Raw genomic sequence first — 18,643 nt, 5'->3', positions numbered from 1 at the left:
AATTTAAAGCATGCATTGATATTTTTGTTTTATTTCAGCAAACTCCAGAAGACAAAGAGGGATATCAGATGGCTTCAAGGAGTAACTGGTGAATGGTTTGAAGACGTTCAAAGGAAAAAGTTTTGCAATGAAATAGATGTTAGCCAAATGTTAAAACAACCAGTTACATACAGACTGAGAAAGGGGATGGCAGAAAATGGTGAGAACTTAGGACACCTCATTGTAGATAAAGGCTCAGTGGGATCTCCAATTTAACCAATCCATGTTCAGGATTATTTTTAAATCATAAGGGGCAAAATTCACAATAAAAAGAGTGAACTGAAAATGGACTGTACTGTCTTGAGGGTATGTTTTTAGAGTCAGGTAAGATAGCACAATGGTTAAGAACACAGGCATCAGTATCAAAAAGGGCCTGGATTCAAATCTCCACTCTGTCTGTCTCTATATTCTCTATTCTATCAGAATTCATGTGACTCTGTTCAAATTACTTATTCTTATTCTCTATAAGCCTCAATTTTCTCATCTTTAAATGGGTATGATAATACCTACTTCACAGGGTGGTTGTGAGAATTAAATAAAATAATACGTATAAAGTACTGAATTCTAACACAGTAAGCATGTAAATAAATGGGATGATGATGCACAAGGAGGGGGAGACAGAGGAATGGAGGGAAAGGAGAACAGGACATGAGGGGGGTTAGGAGGGGGAAGGTGGTAGAGAAACTGCCACCCTTCTGGTACTTTGGTAACTTAAACCCCAAAAATGAGCTCAAACAAATGCCTTCCTTGGACATTCTAACTTTGTGACTACCAGCATGTCTCTCGCCTTCACCAATCACTTATTTTTTAGTCTGTAAATGAGGATAATAAAAACTGCTTTCTCAGGACTGTTTGAGAATAACAAAGTGCATTTAGAAATTTTAAGTAGTAAAACAGTGTATAGAGTCACATTGACTGCTTTTGTTATATGTTACTAACATTAGTAACATTGAGAAATATGTAACAATATATCTAAACTTATATATTGGAAATATTTGCAACTCCCATAAAAAAGAAATTTATCTAAAAAGTTCACAATTCAGATTTTTAGATTAACCCCATATATACCATGATGAATTTCCCCTTACCTTGAATTCCTCATTTAAAAATTCAGCATGTCCAAAAGTATTACAGTATGATGGAACTGGTATATGTTGAGCATGGCTTAGAATTTTTAATACTCATATATAATATATTATCTATACATATATATTATACATATTTATATTACATGCATACCCACATATAAACCGTATATGTAGCAAATACATATGCACAGAGATTTTAATGGGAATAAGGAGCACTCTAAAGGGCTTAATTTCCTTTTCCTTTACTTTCTTTGATATGAAAAGTCACGTAGTCTATCACTATGTGTTTTTTTTTTGTTTTTTTTTTTTTTGCGGTTCGCGGGCCTTTCACTGTTGTGGCCTCTCCCGTTGCGGAGCACAGGCTCCGGACGCGTAGGCTCAGCGGCCATGGCTCATGGGCCCAGCCGCTCCGCGGCATGTGGGATCCTCCCAGACCGGGGCACGAACCCGTGTCCCCTGCATCGGCAGGCAGACTCTCAACCACTGTGCCACCAGGGAGGCCCTATCACTATGTTTTTAAAGGACCAAAATAAAAATTTCTGAAGGATGGGGTAGTTAAGAGCAGCACAAGAACCGGATGAGGTCCCTAACACACTACCTTTGGCCTTGGATTGCCATGGGGAAAGCGCATTGAGAAAGTGTCCCAGCCGGTATGAGAGGAAGGATGTCCTGCGGAGCTGCAGGCCCCAGCACCTACTGAAAGATGCCCCACTCTTAGTGAGGCTCCTCCGCTCAGCAGAACCAAGAGGCACAGGGCCCCCTCTAGTCCCGAGGTGTTCATGTGGGGGTGCCTGGGTTCCTAGACTGCATGGGTGGGGGTGTTAGTTCTCCAAGAGTATTTACCTGGAAATATTAATCATGCAAAATTTTTACAATTTTCTTTTAGATCCTATGGAATTACAAACATCAAGATCTAAAAATATACCTAATCAAAGAAACCCAACATCCGTTCCTTCTCGGCTGAGCTTCAGATCATCATTTGCTTCTCTGTTCTCATTCAGAAAATCCAGAAAGGAGACTTTAAAGCTTCAACCACTGGGAGAGAAAGGGTGAGTTAAACTCAGCTCCTGTGACAGCTCATTAGTTATCTGATACCAGAGCCCACCAGCCTGTTTTGTGTTCAGAATGTTTAATGTTCTTAGAATTTAATTTCAGATAGTAACAAAGGAAACAGGGCTGAGCCCTCAAAGGGACAAAGTTCTTATGAAACTTTGGGCTCATCTGAAATCCAACTTCTAACCAACTGCACAGGTCTCAGGAGGTGGACATAGCGAATGATGGATTAAATGTTGAGAAATAATTATTGACAGTTTCTCCACTGCTCCAAGAGCCTGGTCTTTGCCCTGGCCAAGTAGTTACATTTAAATTGAAACTACTCCTTACTTGGGGAGTATGTGTGTCAGGAGAATTGCAGTATAAAGAGTAAATGAGCATAAATGAGATGAGTAAAGAGTAGAGAAAAACTGAATTATGAAATGGAGAAAAAATATATTACCATCATTAAAAATATTGAGGACAGCCATTCCTCTGTAGTTGCTTGGAATTTAAACTTAAGGTGAAGGAGGGGAAGCTCTGAGAGCAGTGGAGGTATTGTTCCAGATGGTTCCCAGTTGAGAACTGTGTAAATCAGTTCATCTTGACTCATTACGTTGTTGGATTGTTTTGTGAAAAACAAGCAAGGCTTTGCTTACATGCAATTTGCTGACTGCTAAATATTTTCAGCATGTCTTCCTGGTTGAAAAGCTTCCCACCCTCTTAAGGTGTTGGCTTGGCACGTGATGTGTTCCATGTGTGCCATTAAGGGTGCATTGCAGCTCTAAATAAAAGGTGTTGGAGGTCACTCTTGCTGAAAAACAACAGGCAGCAAGCAGCTTGGTGAAGCATGCAATGAGGCTCCTGACTCGTAGAGGAGCTCTTGGGGGAATGGAAGGGTTTTGCTTCCAGCTTTCACTTGAGGCTGTTTTTGTCTTTGATGAAATAGTGAAGAGCTGAACAAAATGTAGATTTATGTGATCGTTTCCACCAGAGTCACTTACGAGGAAATACTCTTCAAATAGTGAGTTGCTTTTCTTTGTAAAAAATGTTTTAAACACTAGTAATTCTCTCATTTGGGAATTAAAAATTGAGGAGTATTTCCTTTATAGGAAATATTATTTTTAAGGAGAAAAGAAATATTCCTAATGTGTAGTGTGGCTGAGACTTATGATGTAATTTGTGTTTTAGGTAATTTTCTTCAAGGCAGAGTTTTATTGTAGCTGAACAATCTAACATTAGTAAACTAGGAAAAGTTGAGGAAACTGTTAACTCTATTGACAAGTTATTTCCAAGCTCATATTGTAAGTTGCTGCCAAAGTGGATCAAAGAAGATGAAAGTTCTGTAATCTTCATTTTGGGTATCATGTATTTTAGTTATAGACCAAATACAAAAAAATGAAACTCTTGCAAAATTCTGTTTAGCGATTGTTCTTCTTAAATATCAAAATGACTTGTAGCTGTCTTTTAGCCAAACACAGGATACAAAAATGAAACAAATTTTATCCTTTAAGCATGTGTGTGTGTTACAGTTTTCAGAATTTGCCATCTTTAAATACATTTTATGTTCAAACCGTAAGTGGGAATAATTGTGCTGGTGCAGAATGTAATGAAGGCACTGTTTTATACTCCTAATAGGTTTCAGAAGATAAAACATGAAAATATGCCCTTTTTATTTTTAAATATGAATGTGACCTAAATATCTGGATCTAAATCCTGAATGTGTATGTGTGTGCTGGGGGAAGGGTGTTTTTAAGGGAGCATAGTACTATGGTAGGACTATAAATTGTGTGTCATACATTCCGAGGGGCCCTTTATTCTTTTTTTTTTTTTTTTTGCCCTTTATTCTTAAGTAGAGCTTTTTTCCTTAGGCAGTTCTGATTTTTTTCAAAATACAGAATCAAGCTTCAGCATACAGACTCTGGTTCAGGAGCTCCTCCTTGCCTATAAGCGCAGTGGGAGGAACTGACAAAGAGCCCCAGAGGGCCCCAGAGGGGAGCACAGTCATCCTGTGCAAGGCAGGTTTCTACTTGCTGAAGCCATCAAGACTCGACTTTGTCCTGTCCTCTGGAGAACAAGTCAGCAAAGCAGTTTAAGAGGATCTTCTGCAAATCACAGAAAGAAAGCCAACCCCTAGAAAGCCATGGGAACATAGTGACTTTATTAATTAATGAAAAGGCAAAAAGTTTTGCTATTTCTGATTCAAATATGACTACTGAAGTTTCTCCTCCCAAATTTATGTACTTCCCAAATTATCCCATTATTATTTTAATCCTATTTGTAAATGATTGAACTGTACTCTCTATGACTCTACCACAACCCAGGAACAAAGAAAAATTTCCATTAATGTTTTAATTCATTTATTGCTAGCCAAAAATTCAAGAAAACATACATATACAATTATCTGCGGGGGATTGGTTCTGGGAACCTCCTGCGGATACCAAAACCCACAGGTGCTCAAGTATCTTATACAAAATGTACAGTTAGCCCTCCATAGCCACAAATTCAGCCAACCAGGGTTCCATCTGTGGTTAGTTGAATCCGCAGAACCTGTGGACACTGAGGGCTGACTGGATTGTGTATCTTTCTCCTAATATTTCCCTGTAAGTTATGTTTCCTTGTGTCTTGTTTTGGGGTATTTATTGCCTGAGATATGGTGCTCAGTCCCTGCCACAGAATTTCAGTAACTCCATCACCTCCACATGGTTCAGCAAGTACCTAATAGTGTATATCATGAGCTTATAAATGCAGCCTTCCTGGCTGCCCAGCAGTATCTGCAGTTACTTTTTCTTATTTCAGACCCCCAGTTATTCCATTGATGTATGCCTCACTCTGAAGAGGTGATGTGCCACCCTCTGTTCCATGCACCAACACACTCCACAATGAAGTCGTCCCTGCAAAGGGGCCCCTTCATGTCTACACACATTCTTAAAGCTATGAAGCCATGTGCCACCAGTTCATGATGGTGATTTTAGAGATGTTGATTGTTTTCCCCTCTACACTTTCCTTTGTTGTAGTCCCAAGGACTAGGGCAAAGTGGAAGTACAAGAGAACTAGTTCATAAGACTCATGAGTAACATGTACAGTTAAATTTAAGTTGGCTTCTTTCCTTTGAGGACCATCACAATGTATAGCATACAGTAAGTACTCACCACACAGCTGTGATTATAGCGTGACAACTGCTCTCCTGGAGTGAGGGTATGCCTGCCCACTACCCTGTTCCTTTCAGATGATTTTTTTACCTAAGGACGCAGAGTTTTGGTGGGTGCCCAAATTTACCTGATCTATCATAGGATGTACACAGCCTAGGCAGTCCAGTTTACATAAGCAAAAGATCAAATGCTATTTTGGAAAGTTTAAAAGGCAGATTATTGTTTTCCCTGGATTCTGTTTTCTCTCTGTCTATCTGTCTCTCTCACTCTTCCTTTTCCTCTCTTTCCAAATGTCCTACTATGCTGCCTTCCTTTTTCCTGCTAAGTGACTAGGCTTCAGTTGGAGGACACAGGCATGTAAGACACCTAGATCAAAGGAGAGATCAGAGTAAGCAAAATCCTTCTCTGGAAATTCTCCTTCGGTGATCCCAGGTGTGGTGTCCACAGATAAACAGTAGGATTGTGGTGACAGGAGGGAGAAGCATGACAAAGGGAATGGTTCCCAGATGATCTGGTTGATCATTATTAGAATTTCATCAGCATTTTAAAATAATGACAGATAACCAGGCCCTAGCCTTGAGATTCTGATTCAGGTCTGAAGTGGAACACTTTATTTATTTTTAATTCCCTAGGATATTTGGATGCTCATCCAGGTTTGGGAGCCATGGTGGCAGAGCTTTCTACCCCCATTATGGCAAGGACCATCAGAATTCCTGGCATGGTACTAATAGCTGAGGTGATAGCTTCTCTTTCATTTATTTATCAAAGTCCTACTCTGGATCGGATACTGTGTTTAGTGCTGGAGGTAAAATCGTGAAAATAAGGCAAAGTCCCCACCTGGAGGACTTTAAAATCTAGTAGGGAACACCAGATGACTGTGTATGGTTGGGCAGAACTCTAGGAAGTGCTGATCACATCACAGTCATCATGGATTTATTCGTATATTCATTATGGCAGTTTTCTGGCAAATGACAGTAAGGATCTTGAGGAAGGGATGCTCTTCAGAAAACACACAGGGGTGACCTCTGAGTGACAGCCTGGGTGACAGCCGAGTACACTGATGATTATGGTATCATATGGTGAGTGCTGTGGTGGATGCATGGTATTCCTGCCATGAGAACATTATAGGAGAAGCAGTTAATTCAGACTGGAGGATACAGAAGCATTCCTGGAAAAAGAGAGCCAATTTCTGAAGGACACATAGGACTGAGCTAGGCAACTAAGAGTTAGGAGGTTGCGCTGGGCAGAAAGAATGATACAGCAAAGATGCAGAGACTGGAAAAAAGTAAGAACTCATCTAGGTCACTGAGGTTCAGTGACCAAGTATAAGGTGAGACTGATAAGAGGTGGGGTGGGAGCAGCTGGCAAAGGCCAGAACATAGGAACCTTATACATGCAATGCTAAGGAGCTTGGACTTGATCCTGTAGACAGCAGGGAGCCCTTAATCACTTTTTCTCCTTATTATATATATTATGTATGTATATGCATTCCTTTATTTTATATATATATAAAACAGATAAAATCACCCCCCACCCACTGACCTGGACAAACACTAATTATTTTGGTGTATTTCATGCGTGTGTGCATATTGTACATATATTTTTTCATTAAATAGAGAAGTGACATAATGAGATTTTCATTTTAGAAAAATCACTTTAGCACAGTGGTTCTCAAGCAGGGGAAATTTTGCACCCCGAAAGCCACTTGACAATGTCTAAAGACATTTCTGGTTTTCATAACTGAAGGGTGGGTGTTATTGGCATCTAGTGGGTAGGGGTCAGAGATGTTGCTAAACATCATATAACGCATGTGACAAACCACTACACAGAAGAAACGCCAGTAGTACCAAGGCTGAGAAACTGCTCTACCTATAGCTGGTGAAGTGGGAATATATGTGAGAGATCTTTAAGGTATGGCTCAGTAGGACTTGTAAGCAAATGCAGGTGAGATAGCTTTCAATCTCTTGAAATCACCCAGTCCAGAGGACTTTAACCAGCATAGCTTTTGTGATTACACTGTTGTTTTTATTCACTCTACAAGCGGAAGCATATATGTTTCTTCAGTGGAAGAAACATAAATTAACTTGAAGGTGGGCCTGGAAGTGACCATGGAGACTCTGGGCCTCCAAGCCTCCTGAGTCCTATACCCTGCCTGCAACCTAAATCCACACGGCCTTGCACACTGTCAGGGAACATGCATCCTCCCACTCACAGCACACCCTCCCACTCGGTGACACTCTGTCCCAATTGTGCCACCTGCTACCCTCAGAAACTGATTGTTGCCCCTGTTCCCTTCACTCCAAATCAGACCAGGGGCCTGACAGCTGATGAGAGTGTTGAGCTGCGCAGCGACACCATGAAGCCGGCAGCTCCACAGGGCTCCAGAAAGAATCTTCACAATCTGGACAGTTTGGCTCCAGACAAATTGAATTACTTGCCAGTTCCCGGCCTCCCTTACTCTCTTACATCTCAGGCTTGTGCTCCTGCTGTTCTTTTCCTCTCATACCTGTTCAACCACCACCTTCTCTCCCTGTTGCCTTCCCATTTATCTCGGCAAGTGCTCACCGGCCCCTCTGCATTTTCAGCATATTTTACTTAAGCCTCTGTATTGTCTGTATTGTCCTTTTCACATTGTGGCTTGCACTTTGGCTCTTTATGTATCTAATCTTTCCTATCATAAAGCGTCTCAGAGAACAGGGTCTCTATCTCAGGCATATTTATTTTCTCCAAAGCACTCAAAATAGTGCGTAGCATGTAGAAGGCTTGCAGGCTCAATAAAGCTGTATGAAAAGGAAGCATATGAATAAAAACAGTATTTTAACTTCTAAATATTATTGGTGTAGAGCTGGTATTTCAAAATAATATGAAAAAAATCCATATTTTAATTTCTGTTTAAATTTTGAGCTAAACTATAAAATACGTGTTGGTATCTTTTAAATATAAAATTGCTTGGCCTCCCAGGTTTTATGCTCAACTTTCAAGAACCATGAAGCAACTAGGAGTTTGAATGAAGGAAAACTGCATCTTGCCACTTTCAATTGATCTGACCTAGAGTCTCAGTTTGTTTAATTCTTGATTCCATCTTGCTGTTCTCTTAGCGAAGGAGAGGACTTGATTTCATACAAGAGCTCTGAGTCATTATGGTCTATTAACTCTTAAGCTGCAATTCAGGCAGCACACCCTGGCATAGGATTATAGATTTTAAAAAATCAAAATTTATCTCAATTTTGGACCTATGTCTTTAAAATTTTTCACCTTCTACTGAATTCTAGAGAAGCAACATAAATAGTAAAAGCATAATTGTTCTCCTTCAAGATGATTTCATAATAAATAAGGCATATGTATAAAAATAAGCATCCTGAAGTCATCTTTATAAGGTTTGCTTTTTAAAAAATTCCCTTAAGAATTGTTGAGTCTGGTTCTGACTTACTCTCTCTTTAAAGTAAAAATGTACAGAAGCAGAAAATCTGTTTCCCATTTACAAGAAAATTCCGTGTGCCATACTGATCAAGAATGAGAGCTCTAGATTCAGTCAGCCTGTGGCCGGCTCTGAGCTCAGCCACTATGTACCTTGTACAGTGTCTTGTAACTTCTCTAATCTGTAAAATGAGAGTTGTCATAGTATCCACCTGACAAGAGTGATGTATTTAAATGAGATAACATGCCTATAGAGCATGAGAATACTGCCTGATACACAGTAAACACTCAACAAATATAACTGTTTTTGTAATTGTCTTCATGCTATGTTCAAGTACAAATCCACTATTATGTAATTTTTCTTGGCTACCTGAGTGACAAAGATGTAAAACATTGATCCTAAACAAGAATAGGAAAATGTTTCTGAAAGATTTTTCAACAGTGCACTAAGAAATGTCTCCCTACTAAGCATCAGAAATATATCTTCTCAAGATATCAAGATATAATAGCAAACATGCTATTGATTTTCCAAAAGTTAGGCACTTCTTCAAAGAAGTTATTTCAAATTCTTTTCACAGATGTGATGACCACATACCTCCTGTGTCTGTGAGGGGAACTGCTTTGGTAAGTAACCGAAGAACTAAAGGTTATGCTGAAGAACTCAGAATTAATGTAATTCCTGATTGGCTACCTACTTAAATAGAATTCTCATTGGCACAGTTTGAAATTTCCTTGAGAAGCTTAGATTTCTCCTACAGAGTTCAAAGTTTCCCAGCTGTGATCTGTTTCCAGTTGGCTGTGGTACTAAAATACTCAAACAGCAGGCTCTGCCAGGAGGAGTGAAGCCATTGTGTGTCCACAGAGACTAGCGTTAGTATCTCTGATATTTTACCACGTGTCAGTCCTGTACAGCCCTAAAATGTTGGACAGAGGAAGAATTTATTTGGGGATAGCAGAGGAATTGCAATTTGGGGCATGCAAACTGTAGCAAGCTGCAGGCAATTCTGCTGAGGATTTGGGGTAGGCTGTATTTGGGCAGGGAATGTAAAGAGGGGAGAGTTCAGTTTGAGTCTGTCAAAATCAATGGAGACCAGCTTTGAAAATTTCCAAATAAACTTCAAACCAGTGTGGGTCTGCGCTAGACCTATTCTGGGCAAGATCATCATTTGTATTCAAAGAGGAAACCACTGATAGGTGAGATGCATTTGGACAGAACAGGTTCACATGAGGGGGCTGACCCAACAGGACCTCCACTTAAAGGGCTTAAATTTAAATTTACCTCTGTGTTCACATGCTTATAAGATTGAGAAGCTTTAAGTTTTCTGTTTCTTACTTTTTTGCTGTCATGACTTTTGATCTACACACACTCGTGTCTTCGTGTGTAACTCATATGGTTTGGAGATGAAAGAAAGACGGAGTTTTGGAAGGTACCTAAGAGTGCAGGAGGAAGGTAGAGGCATTTCTCAATTGATGGCCCTTAGTACTAATATCTACCTTTCTCTTCTTTTTTCAAAAAGCATGAGATAGAATTCTGGTGAGGAGTGCATATAAACAGAGGTTCTTTACTTCACAAACAAAAGTGAGCCTCCTTTCTTCTTCAGAGTAATGCTACTTTCTCTCCTTTATATGCTTGAGCCCCAACCATGACGCCAGCAGCAACAACTGCTACATTCTGATGGAGAACTTGCTATCATCCAGGTACTTGACATGGGTCACTTCATTTAATCCCCAGAGGTAATCTATGAAGTAGGTACTATTATTATTCCCATTTAAAGATGAAGAAACTGAGGTTCAGAGAATTTAAAGATCATGCTCAAGGTCACACTGGAAAATGGTATAATCAGGATTGAAAAACCCAGGTCTCTGTTAACTCAGTAGCCAGAAGTCAAAAATGCCTACAGCTCCAATAGCCCCAAAGCCCTGTTTGTTTATGAGCCCCAGTTGCTCACTACATGCAGACTCTCCTTTAACTGAGCAATGGACTGAACTGGCACACATGCAGCTTTGTTCTCTAAAAGGACAGAGCCCTACTTCAGGATGCTTCTGTACTCTTGCTTTTCCTCTGAGAAGTGCTCAGAGCTAACCTTCCTTTCCCAGTTAAAAGCCATGGGGTCTGAAACAAATGAGGAACATAAAAAGAAATGCGAGCACCTAGAAGTTATAAAACAGGAGAGCTAATCTGGAGTTCTTGGGATTTGAAAGTCCAGTCTGAGGATTAGTAGATATCCTTCTTTGGCACTCTTAATTGCTGCTTGCCTTAAACCATTTTACTGCTCAGAGCATGTCAATCTAAAAAAGTAAGAACTGGGAATATAAATGAAACTCAAGCCGATGATTGCAGCTCCCAGTTAATAACTATTATAAAAAGTAGGAGAGAGAAAATAATGAAACGATTGTTGAAGACAAGAGTTTTGTATAACATGTAGATCTCCATTATTTATCCATGAAAGTCCTATCCCCTTAACCTGCAGAGAGCTGGAATTTGGCCTTTGATGCCACAGGGATTCTTGCCAAGATTTAAGATAATGAACTTCCTCTCACTTGGTTGGTAGCCTAGCAGGAATTGTACAAGGGGGATTCCAACATTTTGTAGGAGGTTGTACTACATTCTTGGATGACCTTCCATTCAAAGAGAAGGAAGCTGGGACTTCCTTGGGGTCCAGTGGTTAAGACCCCGTGCTCCCAATGCAGGGGGCCCGGGTTTGATCCCTGGTCAGGGAACTAGATCCCATATGCATGTGCAACTAAGAGTTTGCATGCCACAACTAAGAGCCTGCATGCCACAACTAAAAGGTCCCACATACCGCCACTAAGACCCAGCTCAGCCAAATAAATAAATAAATATTTTTTTAAAAAAAGAGAGAAGGAAGCTGCTATTTATACATATACATCAGGGACTTCCCTGGTGGCGCAGTGATTAGGAATCTGCCTGCCAATGCAGGGGACATGGATTTGATCCCTGGTCCGCGAAGATCCCACATGCTGCAGAGCAACTAAGCCCGTGCGCCATAACTATTGAGCCTGTGCTCTAGAGCCCGCATGCCACAACTACCGAAGCCCGCGTGCCTAGAGCCCCGTGCTCTGCAACAAAGAGAAGCCACCACAATGAGAAACCCGTGCACCACAACGAAGAGTAGCCCCCACTCGCCGCAACTAGAGGAAGGCTGCGCACAGCAACGAAGGCTCAATGCAGCCAAAAATAAATAAATAAATAAACATTTACATCAGCTTAAAAGAAGCAAAGGGTTTCAGAAAACAGAATTTTTAGAGCTAGAATGTGTGAAAGAATTTCAGTCTAAAATGGAAGCAGGGCTTCCCTGGTGGCACAGTGGTTGAGAGTCCGCCTGCCGATGCAGGGGACACGGGTTCGTGCCCCGGTCCGGGAAGATCCCACATGCCGCGGAGCGGCTAGGCCCGTGAGCCATGGCCGTTGAGCCTGCGCATCCGGAGCCTGTGCTCCGCAACGGGAGAGGCCACAACAGTGAGAGGCCCGTGTACCGCAAAAAAAATAAAAATAAAAATAATAAATAAAATGGAACCAGAGGATACATTGCGTAAAATGGAAAATCTGATACATGTTCCCTGAGGAAGACAAAACTTAAGGACCGAGAAACTGATTTCCCATAAATGCCTGATTTACAGAAAACTGATAATAATATTGGAATTTTCTTAAATGACAGGGAATTGGTCAGGGATTGCCTCCTATCAACCTTGCAAAGTTTTGCTTATGGTTTCCAGAGGCATGAACAAAAATGATCCGGGTCAGATTGGCCTCACAAAATAAGCTAACTGAGCTTTGTTTGTATGACTGGACTGGTTTTGTCTGCTCAGGAAATTTTCAAAGCTGGTCTCCATTTGTGTGGTTTTTTTAAACATCTTTATTGGAGTATAATTGCTTTACAATGGTGTGTTAGTTTCTGCTTTATAACAAAGTGAATCAGCTATACATATATATATTTACCCATATCTCCTCCCTGTTGCGTCTCCCTCCCACCCTCCCTATCCCCCCCTCAGGTGGTCGCAAAGCTCCGAGCTGATCTCCCTGTGCTATGTGGCTGCTTCCCACTAGCTATCTATTTTCCATTTGGTAGTGTATATAAGTCTGTTTTAACAGACTCGAATTGAACTCTCCCCTCTTTATATTCCCTGCCCAAATACAGCCTATCCCAAACCCTCAGCAGACTTGCCTGCAGCTCGCTACAGTTTGTGTGTCCCAAATTGCAAGTCCTCTGCTATTGCTAAATAAACTCATCTCTCGATCTTGCCTCAGTTTACCCTTTTATTTAGGTTGACAAGAGAAACTTAGAGATCTTCTAGCTCAGAGTTTCTCTCTACTTCAGCACTTCTGACATCTTGGGCTGAATAATTCTTTGCTGTGGGGCCTCTCCTGTGAACTGTAAGATGTTTAGTGGCATCCTACTAGATGCCAGTATTTCTCCTCCACTAAACTGTGACAATCAAAACTATCTCCAGAAATTACCAAATGTTCCATGAGGAGCAAATTGACCTCAGTTGAGAACCATCTCCTTAAAGGCGAGGAATCCAAAATCAAAGTAGCCACCATCTCCGAGAACAGACAAACTGTATGGCCTTGGCCACTTGGTCACTCCTTATTTCTGAACAAGTTCTGGCTGGGTCTGTTCTTAGGTGATATGCCAGCTCTGTACCCCTAGAAACATACCTCCAATGTGGCATAACCAGACTAGGCTGGTGTGAGCTCCCTGAGACTGGGACCATACCTGCTCACCTGTGTATCCCCACTTCCTGGCACAACGTGAGTACTCAGAAACTGAAAGAAGAAATGAATGTGTGGTTTTAAGCCACAAGGTGCAATGCTGGATTTGACCTTTGCAGGAAAACAGATGCAGAATAAATTCAAGAACACCTTGAAAAATTAACTTGTTGACTTTATCAAGGCATTTGATAACATCCATGAGCTTCGGCTTCAGTTCCAACAGCTGTTCTACAGGTTTGGCTGCCCTAGAAGTTCTCAGATAGTCTGAGGTTACTCTATGACAGAGGTTTGTTTGTCTCATCATGTCAGAATTGCAGATGTTATCAGTAGAGTGAATTGGGGTTGGAAAAATGGCCTTATTTTGCTTAGCATATTCTGTGTACCATGTTTAAGAATGTAACTGAGACCCTAAAGCCAGCATTTTGAGACTCTGGCCTCTAATCCCGTAGGACACTTTTCTAACTCATTACGCTACGAGTACCTGCAGGAATCCTCCAGGTAATTCTCTGTAACCACAGAAGACTAGTAATGGCTAACGATGAGGAATTACTAAGTGCTAAACACCATTCTAAAGTGTTCTACAACTATTAATTCACTTAATCCTCGCAGCACCACTATCAGATGAGGAGTGTTGTTGTGTTTTTGTCTTTTTTTTTCATTATTCCAAGAAAGAAACTAAAGTACAGAACAGAAACGTTAAGCAGCTTGCCCAAAGTTGTACAGCTTTTAAGAGAGAGAACCAGAATTTGGACTTGTTTAGTATTCATGTGCTTAACCATTATGCTTTGCTACCTCAGACATGCTATATTGAGTCAATATTGTAAATATTCAGTGTCTCAATTTCTGTAATAATCTTCACTAAAAATCCTATATATGTAATTTTCTACCTTGGTATATTGAAAATCAATCCATAACTGTGTGCGTGGAGGGTATGGAATGTTTAAAGCAAGGTTCCTGTCTTCAGAGAGTTTACCACCTAATTGAAGAAATGTACATTAGTAAAATAAAAATACAAAGCAATGTAGTGGAGAAAATAGGATTAGAGATCAGACCATATGAGTGTCAGTAGCCAGTGTCACCTTTTATTATTCCTGTGACTTGAGTAAGGTACTTAACTGAGACTCAGTTTTTTCATCTGCAAAGTGGGAATGAAAATCCCTACCTATTTCACAAGTTTGTTCTAAGGATCAAATGAGAGAAGATATTTTTAAAGTATATTGAAAACTGAATAAATGAGTAATTTTGTTCAAATATAAGATAGTATCAAAAGAGTGTACAAAAATGTATTGGAGAAGTTCAGAAGTGGGAAATATTATTGTGGGAAGCATCGTCTTTGAATTCAGTTCAGTAAATATGAGTCAATCTCTTATATGCTGATGCTATGCAAGGTGCTCAGGATACAAAGTAGAATACTTTGCTTTCTTAGTTATTTTAGAATTTGGTCCACTTCCAGGGTTTTATTCATGTGCCTGTGAATCCCTGGTTTCCTAGATCAGAGTGGGGATTAGAATGTGTGAGAGGGTAGGGGAGGAAGGGTAGAAGTCGAGTGATAAAGTAAAAGTGGAGAGAATGTAAACAACTTTGATATGAAATAAAATGTATAATACCAGAGGTGCATAAAAAATACTGTGGTAATTAATTATTCCTGCAAGAATTGGAGAAGGACTAACAGAGAGGTTGATATAGGAACTGGACTCCGAAGGATGAGCTGACATTTTCCAGAAGAAGAGGAGAAAGGGCAAAGATCAGGAGCAGAGACACAGAGTCCTCAGAAGTGCACAGCATTTTAAAGGACTATGTGTAGGGAGCTTGGAGCATGGGGATTAAAGCTAGTTGGGGAATAAAGGCTTAAATCAAAAATTGGAAAAGGATTTTGACACTATTTTACTGCACAGAGGTGTTTGGGCCTCATCCTCTAGGCCAGGTATGGGAAATAGGCTTCATCTTTTATGATAACGTTATGGCACAGAATATTCTTTGGAGGAAGATTCGGAGTCCAAGACTGACCCCTGACTGAGGATCTGTGTGTGCTCTGAGCTGCAGAAGGATTTACCTCTCTTAGCCATATAATATCTCCATGTGTTGGAAACATCCTTAACATGTTAGGTGAATAGGGGTGGCCTTGAAGCAGAAGATCTGTGCAGAAATATAACCAAAGGATGCTATATTCACGGTCTCTTGGTAGAAACCCTTCCCGCCTAGAGAGGTTCATCTCTTCACCTGAGTGTTCAGTTCATGTACTTTGCATTTCATTATAAATTCATTATAAAGGAATGTGATCCAGGAGGCCAAAAAGAATGTACTCTGGTCTACATAGAGGAAATCTGAAGTTTATTTGAATGTTAAAATGGTTGGGAGACAATGATGCTTACTATTCTCTTAAATGTATCTACTCTGCACCAACTACCAAAACTGCAGGTTTGGGAAGAATGGGCTTATAAGGTTCATGGCTAATTGTTATTAGCACAAATAAAGACTTGGAGAGACAGTAGGTAGGACACAAAAGAGAGCACCTCGATGCACTGTAGAGAGAAAAGTGTAACTGTAACTGATCTGATTTTTCAAATGATTAGTTTCTAGTTTTATTACCTCCAACTGGTATATCCCTATAGTTATATCGTGCTTCTAATATTTGTTTACTTCTGAATTTAACATAAGTGTGTTAAATTATATCCAATAACCAATAAATTATCATTGGATTATTTTTCTTATTACTAAATCTCCTCTGTATGTATTCAATTACGGCTTACCCATAGAACTGAAAATGACAAGTCAATGAAATTTGGGCAGGGCTTCTGTAAGAAATAACTGACCTAGATCTTGAGAAAGAAAACAAACAGGTATAAAAATACTAGATTATGACGAATGCAAGGATTAAGAGAACCTAGGCTTTAGAATTGGACACACCTGTGTTGAGAAATTAAAAAGCTGGAGCTTTAGAAATATTAGAGATTTGGCCTTAAGCATTCACGATGAGATTAAATGTGATAGTGAACATCAAATAAAAAGAGAAAAATTGGGGAAGAGAAGGATTCAAGTGGCAAGGACTGGGTAGAAAGTGAACTGAAAATAAGGCAATTGGAATGGGAAGTGGCCTTGTGCAGGGATGCAGGCAGGATGAGTTAAAGTGGAGTCATGAGTGGCAGAGCCAGTTTGCCAGAGGAAATGCAAATGGAGTTTTGGCAAAAGGAAGTGGAGGTGTGGGAGTGGATAATTCCCCAAGGTTATAAAGACAAATTAAAACTTAAAAGTAGAGCAGTGATGGATTTAATGAAATCAAGATATAATTTGCTAGTAAAGAATTCTACATCATTCTCCTAAATCCTATAAAACTAGCAAAGGTTTAAAAAAAAATTTTAAGGTCATGCTTTTCAGCGCCTTTTTTTCAGAATGATTAATCAGTTCCTTATGTGTATCTGGGAGGTTCTACCATGCTACATGATTTCCGTGGATAGAAATACTTTTTTTTCCTAAATCCATCAAGTTTACAAATCTTAAGATCCACCGCAAGTTTCAGCTAACCGCCTCTTTAGAGAAAATAGGTACAGTGTTAAGAAATCTAAAATTACAGCCACTGGGGCCAGAGAGACAACATTCCCCACTCAAGAGAGGTCAATTTCTTTCCTATTTTCCAGGAACCTCCTTAAGATTTTTGTAGTGCTATGTAAATTTGTAGGAATCTTTTGCAGGGAGAGGCTCATACTGAAAGGAATTAAGGTAGGTATGGAGAAGTTTGTGATCAGTTGCAAATTGCAAAAGCAACAAAACATTACAACTAGAGAAATAAATGTTAGGAAAATTTATTTGCTGTCCTTAGACTAGGACTTTTTTTTTTTTTTTTTTTTTTTGCAGCACGCGGGCCTCTCACTGCTGTGGCATCTCCTGCTGCGGAGCACAGGCTCCGGACGCGCAGGCTCCGGACGCGCAGGCTCAGCGGCCATGGCTCACGGGCCCAGCCGCTCCCGGCACGTGGGATCCTCCCGGACCGGGGCACGAACCCGTGTCCCCTGCATCGGCAGGCGGACTCTCAACCACTGCGCCACCAGGGAGGCCCTAGACTAGGACTTTTAAGCTTGGGACATTTTCGTGGGAACATGTTGGCTGGGGAAGGTCCAGAAATAATATTACATTTTCTATTTTAAAATTAGCAGGCAAAAATATACAGTTCACCTCTGGAAAATCAACCCATTGACAGTGCATTTGTCTCCAAGCCAGCAGGCATGAGGGAGGGAAGTAGCATGCCTCCGTGGGATGCTTCACTGCTAGAGGATGAGTTTTTCCAAGGTAAGTCTATGCATTGAATTGCCTTTGGAATTCCCAGTACTAAAGGAAAGCAAATAATAATTACAGTCTGTATTAAAGTGCTCAAAATGTATCAAACCCTGTACTTCATTTTTGAAGTCCCTCTTGTTTACCTTACCTGAAGAAGATGTGGTTACATGCTATTAACACAAATATTAAAGAATCATTTTCTTAAATTAATTAATTTATTTTTTGCTGTGTTGGGTCTTTGTTGCTCTGTGCAGGCTTTCTCTAGTGGTGAGCGGGGGCTACTCTTCGTTGCGGTGCTCGGGCTTCTCATCGCGGTGGCTTCTCTTGTTGCGGAGAATGGGCTCTTAGGCGTGCGGGCTTCAGTAGTTGTAGCACATGGGCTCAGTAGTTGTGGCTCGTGGGCTCTAGAACACAGGCTCAGTAGTTGTAGCGCACAGACTTAGTTGCTCCGCGGCATGTGGGATCTTCTCAGACCAGAGCTCGAACCCATGTCCCCTGCATTGGCGGGTGGATTTGTAACCACTGCACCACCAGGGAAGTCCCTAAAGAATCTTATATTTAAATATAATCTAAGCAAATATTCTTGGATCAAGGCCTGATAAATCTATGGAATGGTAATAATGTTTAATATTTAAACTCAGGTAAAAAGGAAAAAATATGTCTTTAGGAAATATATCTATAAAGTTTACTGTCCTTAATAGACTTTTATTGTTCCTGATTAGGACCTAAATGCACTGTGATGAAATCTGATTGTTGTTAAACGATTAACCTTGTACAATAGATAACAATAAAGACTAAAACAGGTTCCAAAAGTACTATATACACATGGACCTTATTATACAAGCATAGCTCACCTTGACATAGTTTATTCTATATAAAATAAGCCTAGCCATTTGAAAAGTGAAGTC

General features: G+C 40.3%; 1 protein-coding gene across 15 annotated transcripts in view; it reads left to right on the top strand.

Annotated features, from left to right (window-relative positions):
* The window catches only part of EXPH5 (exophilin 5), a 74,819-nt gene that overhangs the window by 47,144 nt on the left and 9,032 nt on the right, over positions 1-18,643 (top strand). For 4 of the 15 annotated variants that reach the window (XM_022561538.3, XM_089915496.1, XM_089915495.1 and 1 more), the window contains exons 2-5: positions 39-199; positions 2,014-2,176; positions 9,307-9,352; positions 17,612-17,747. In XM_022561538.3, the coding sequence (XP_022417246.2) occupies positions 39-199; positions 2,014-2,176; positions 9,307-9,352; positions 17,612-17,747 (506 nt within the window). Of the gene's footprint in view, positions 1-38; positions 200-2,013; positions 2,177-2,957; positions 3,184-9,306; positions 9,353-10,245; positions 10,427-17,315; positions 17,748-18,643 lie in introns of those variants that run through there. The other 11 variants (XM_022561539.3, XM_089915500.1, XM_089915501.1 and 8 more) reach the window with 11 other exon arrangements.

This window comes from Delphinapterus leucas, chromosome 7 (assembly GCF_059928025.1).
Source record: "Delphinapterus leucas isolate spDelLeu-1000000601 "Yukka" chromosome 7, BTC_Dleu_Yukka2, whole genome shotgun sequence".
NCBI classification, from domain to species: domain Eukaryota; kingdom Metazoa; phylum Chordata; class Mammalia; order Artiodactyla; family Monodontidae; genus Delphinapterus; species Delphinapterus leucas.
This window is presented reverse-complemented; position numbering and strand designations above follow the sequence as displayed.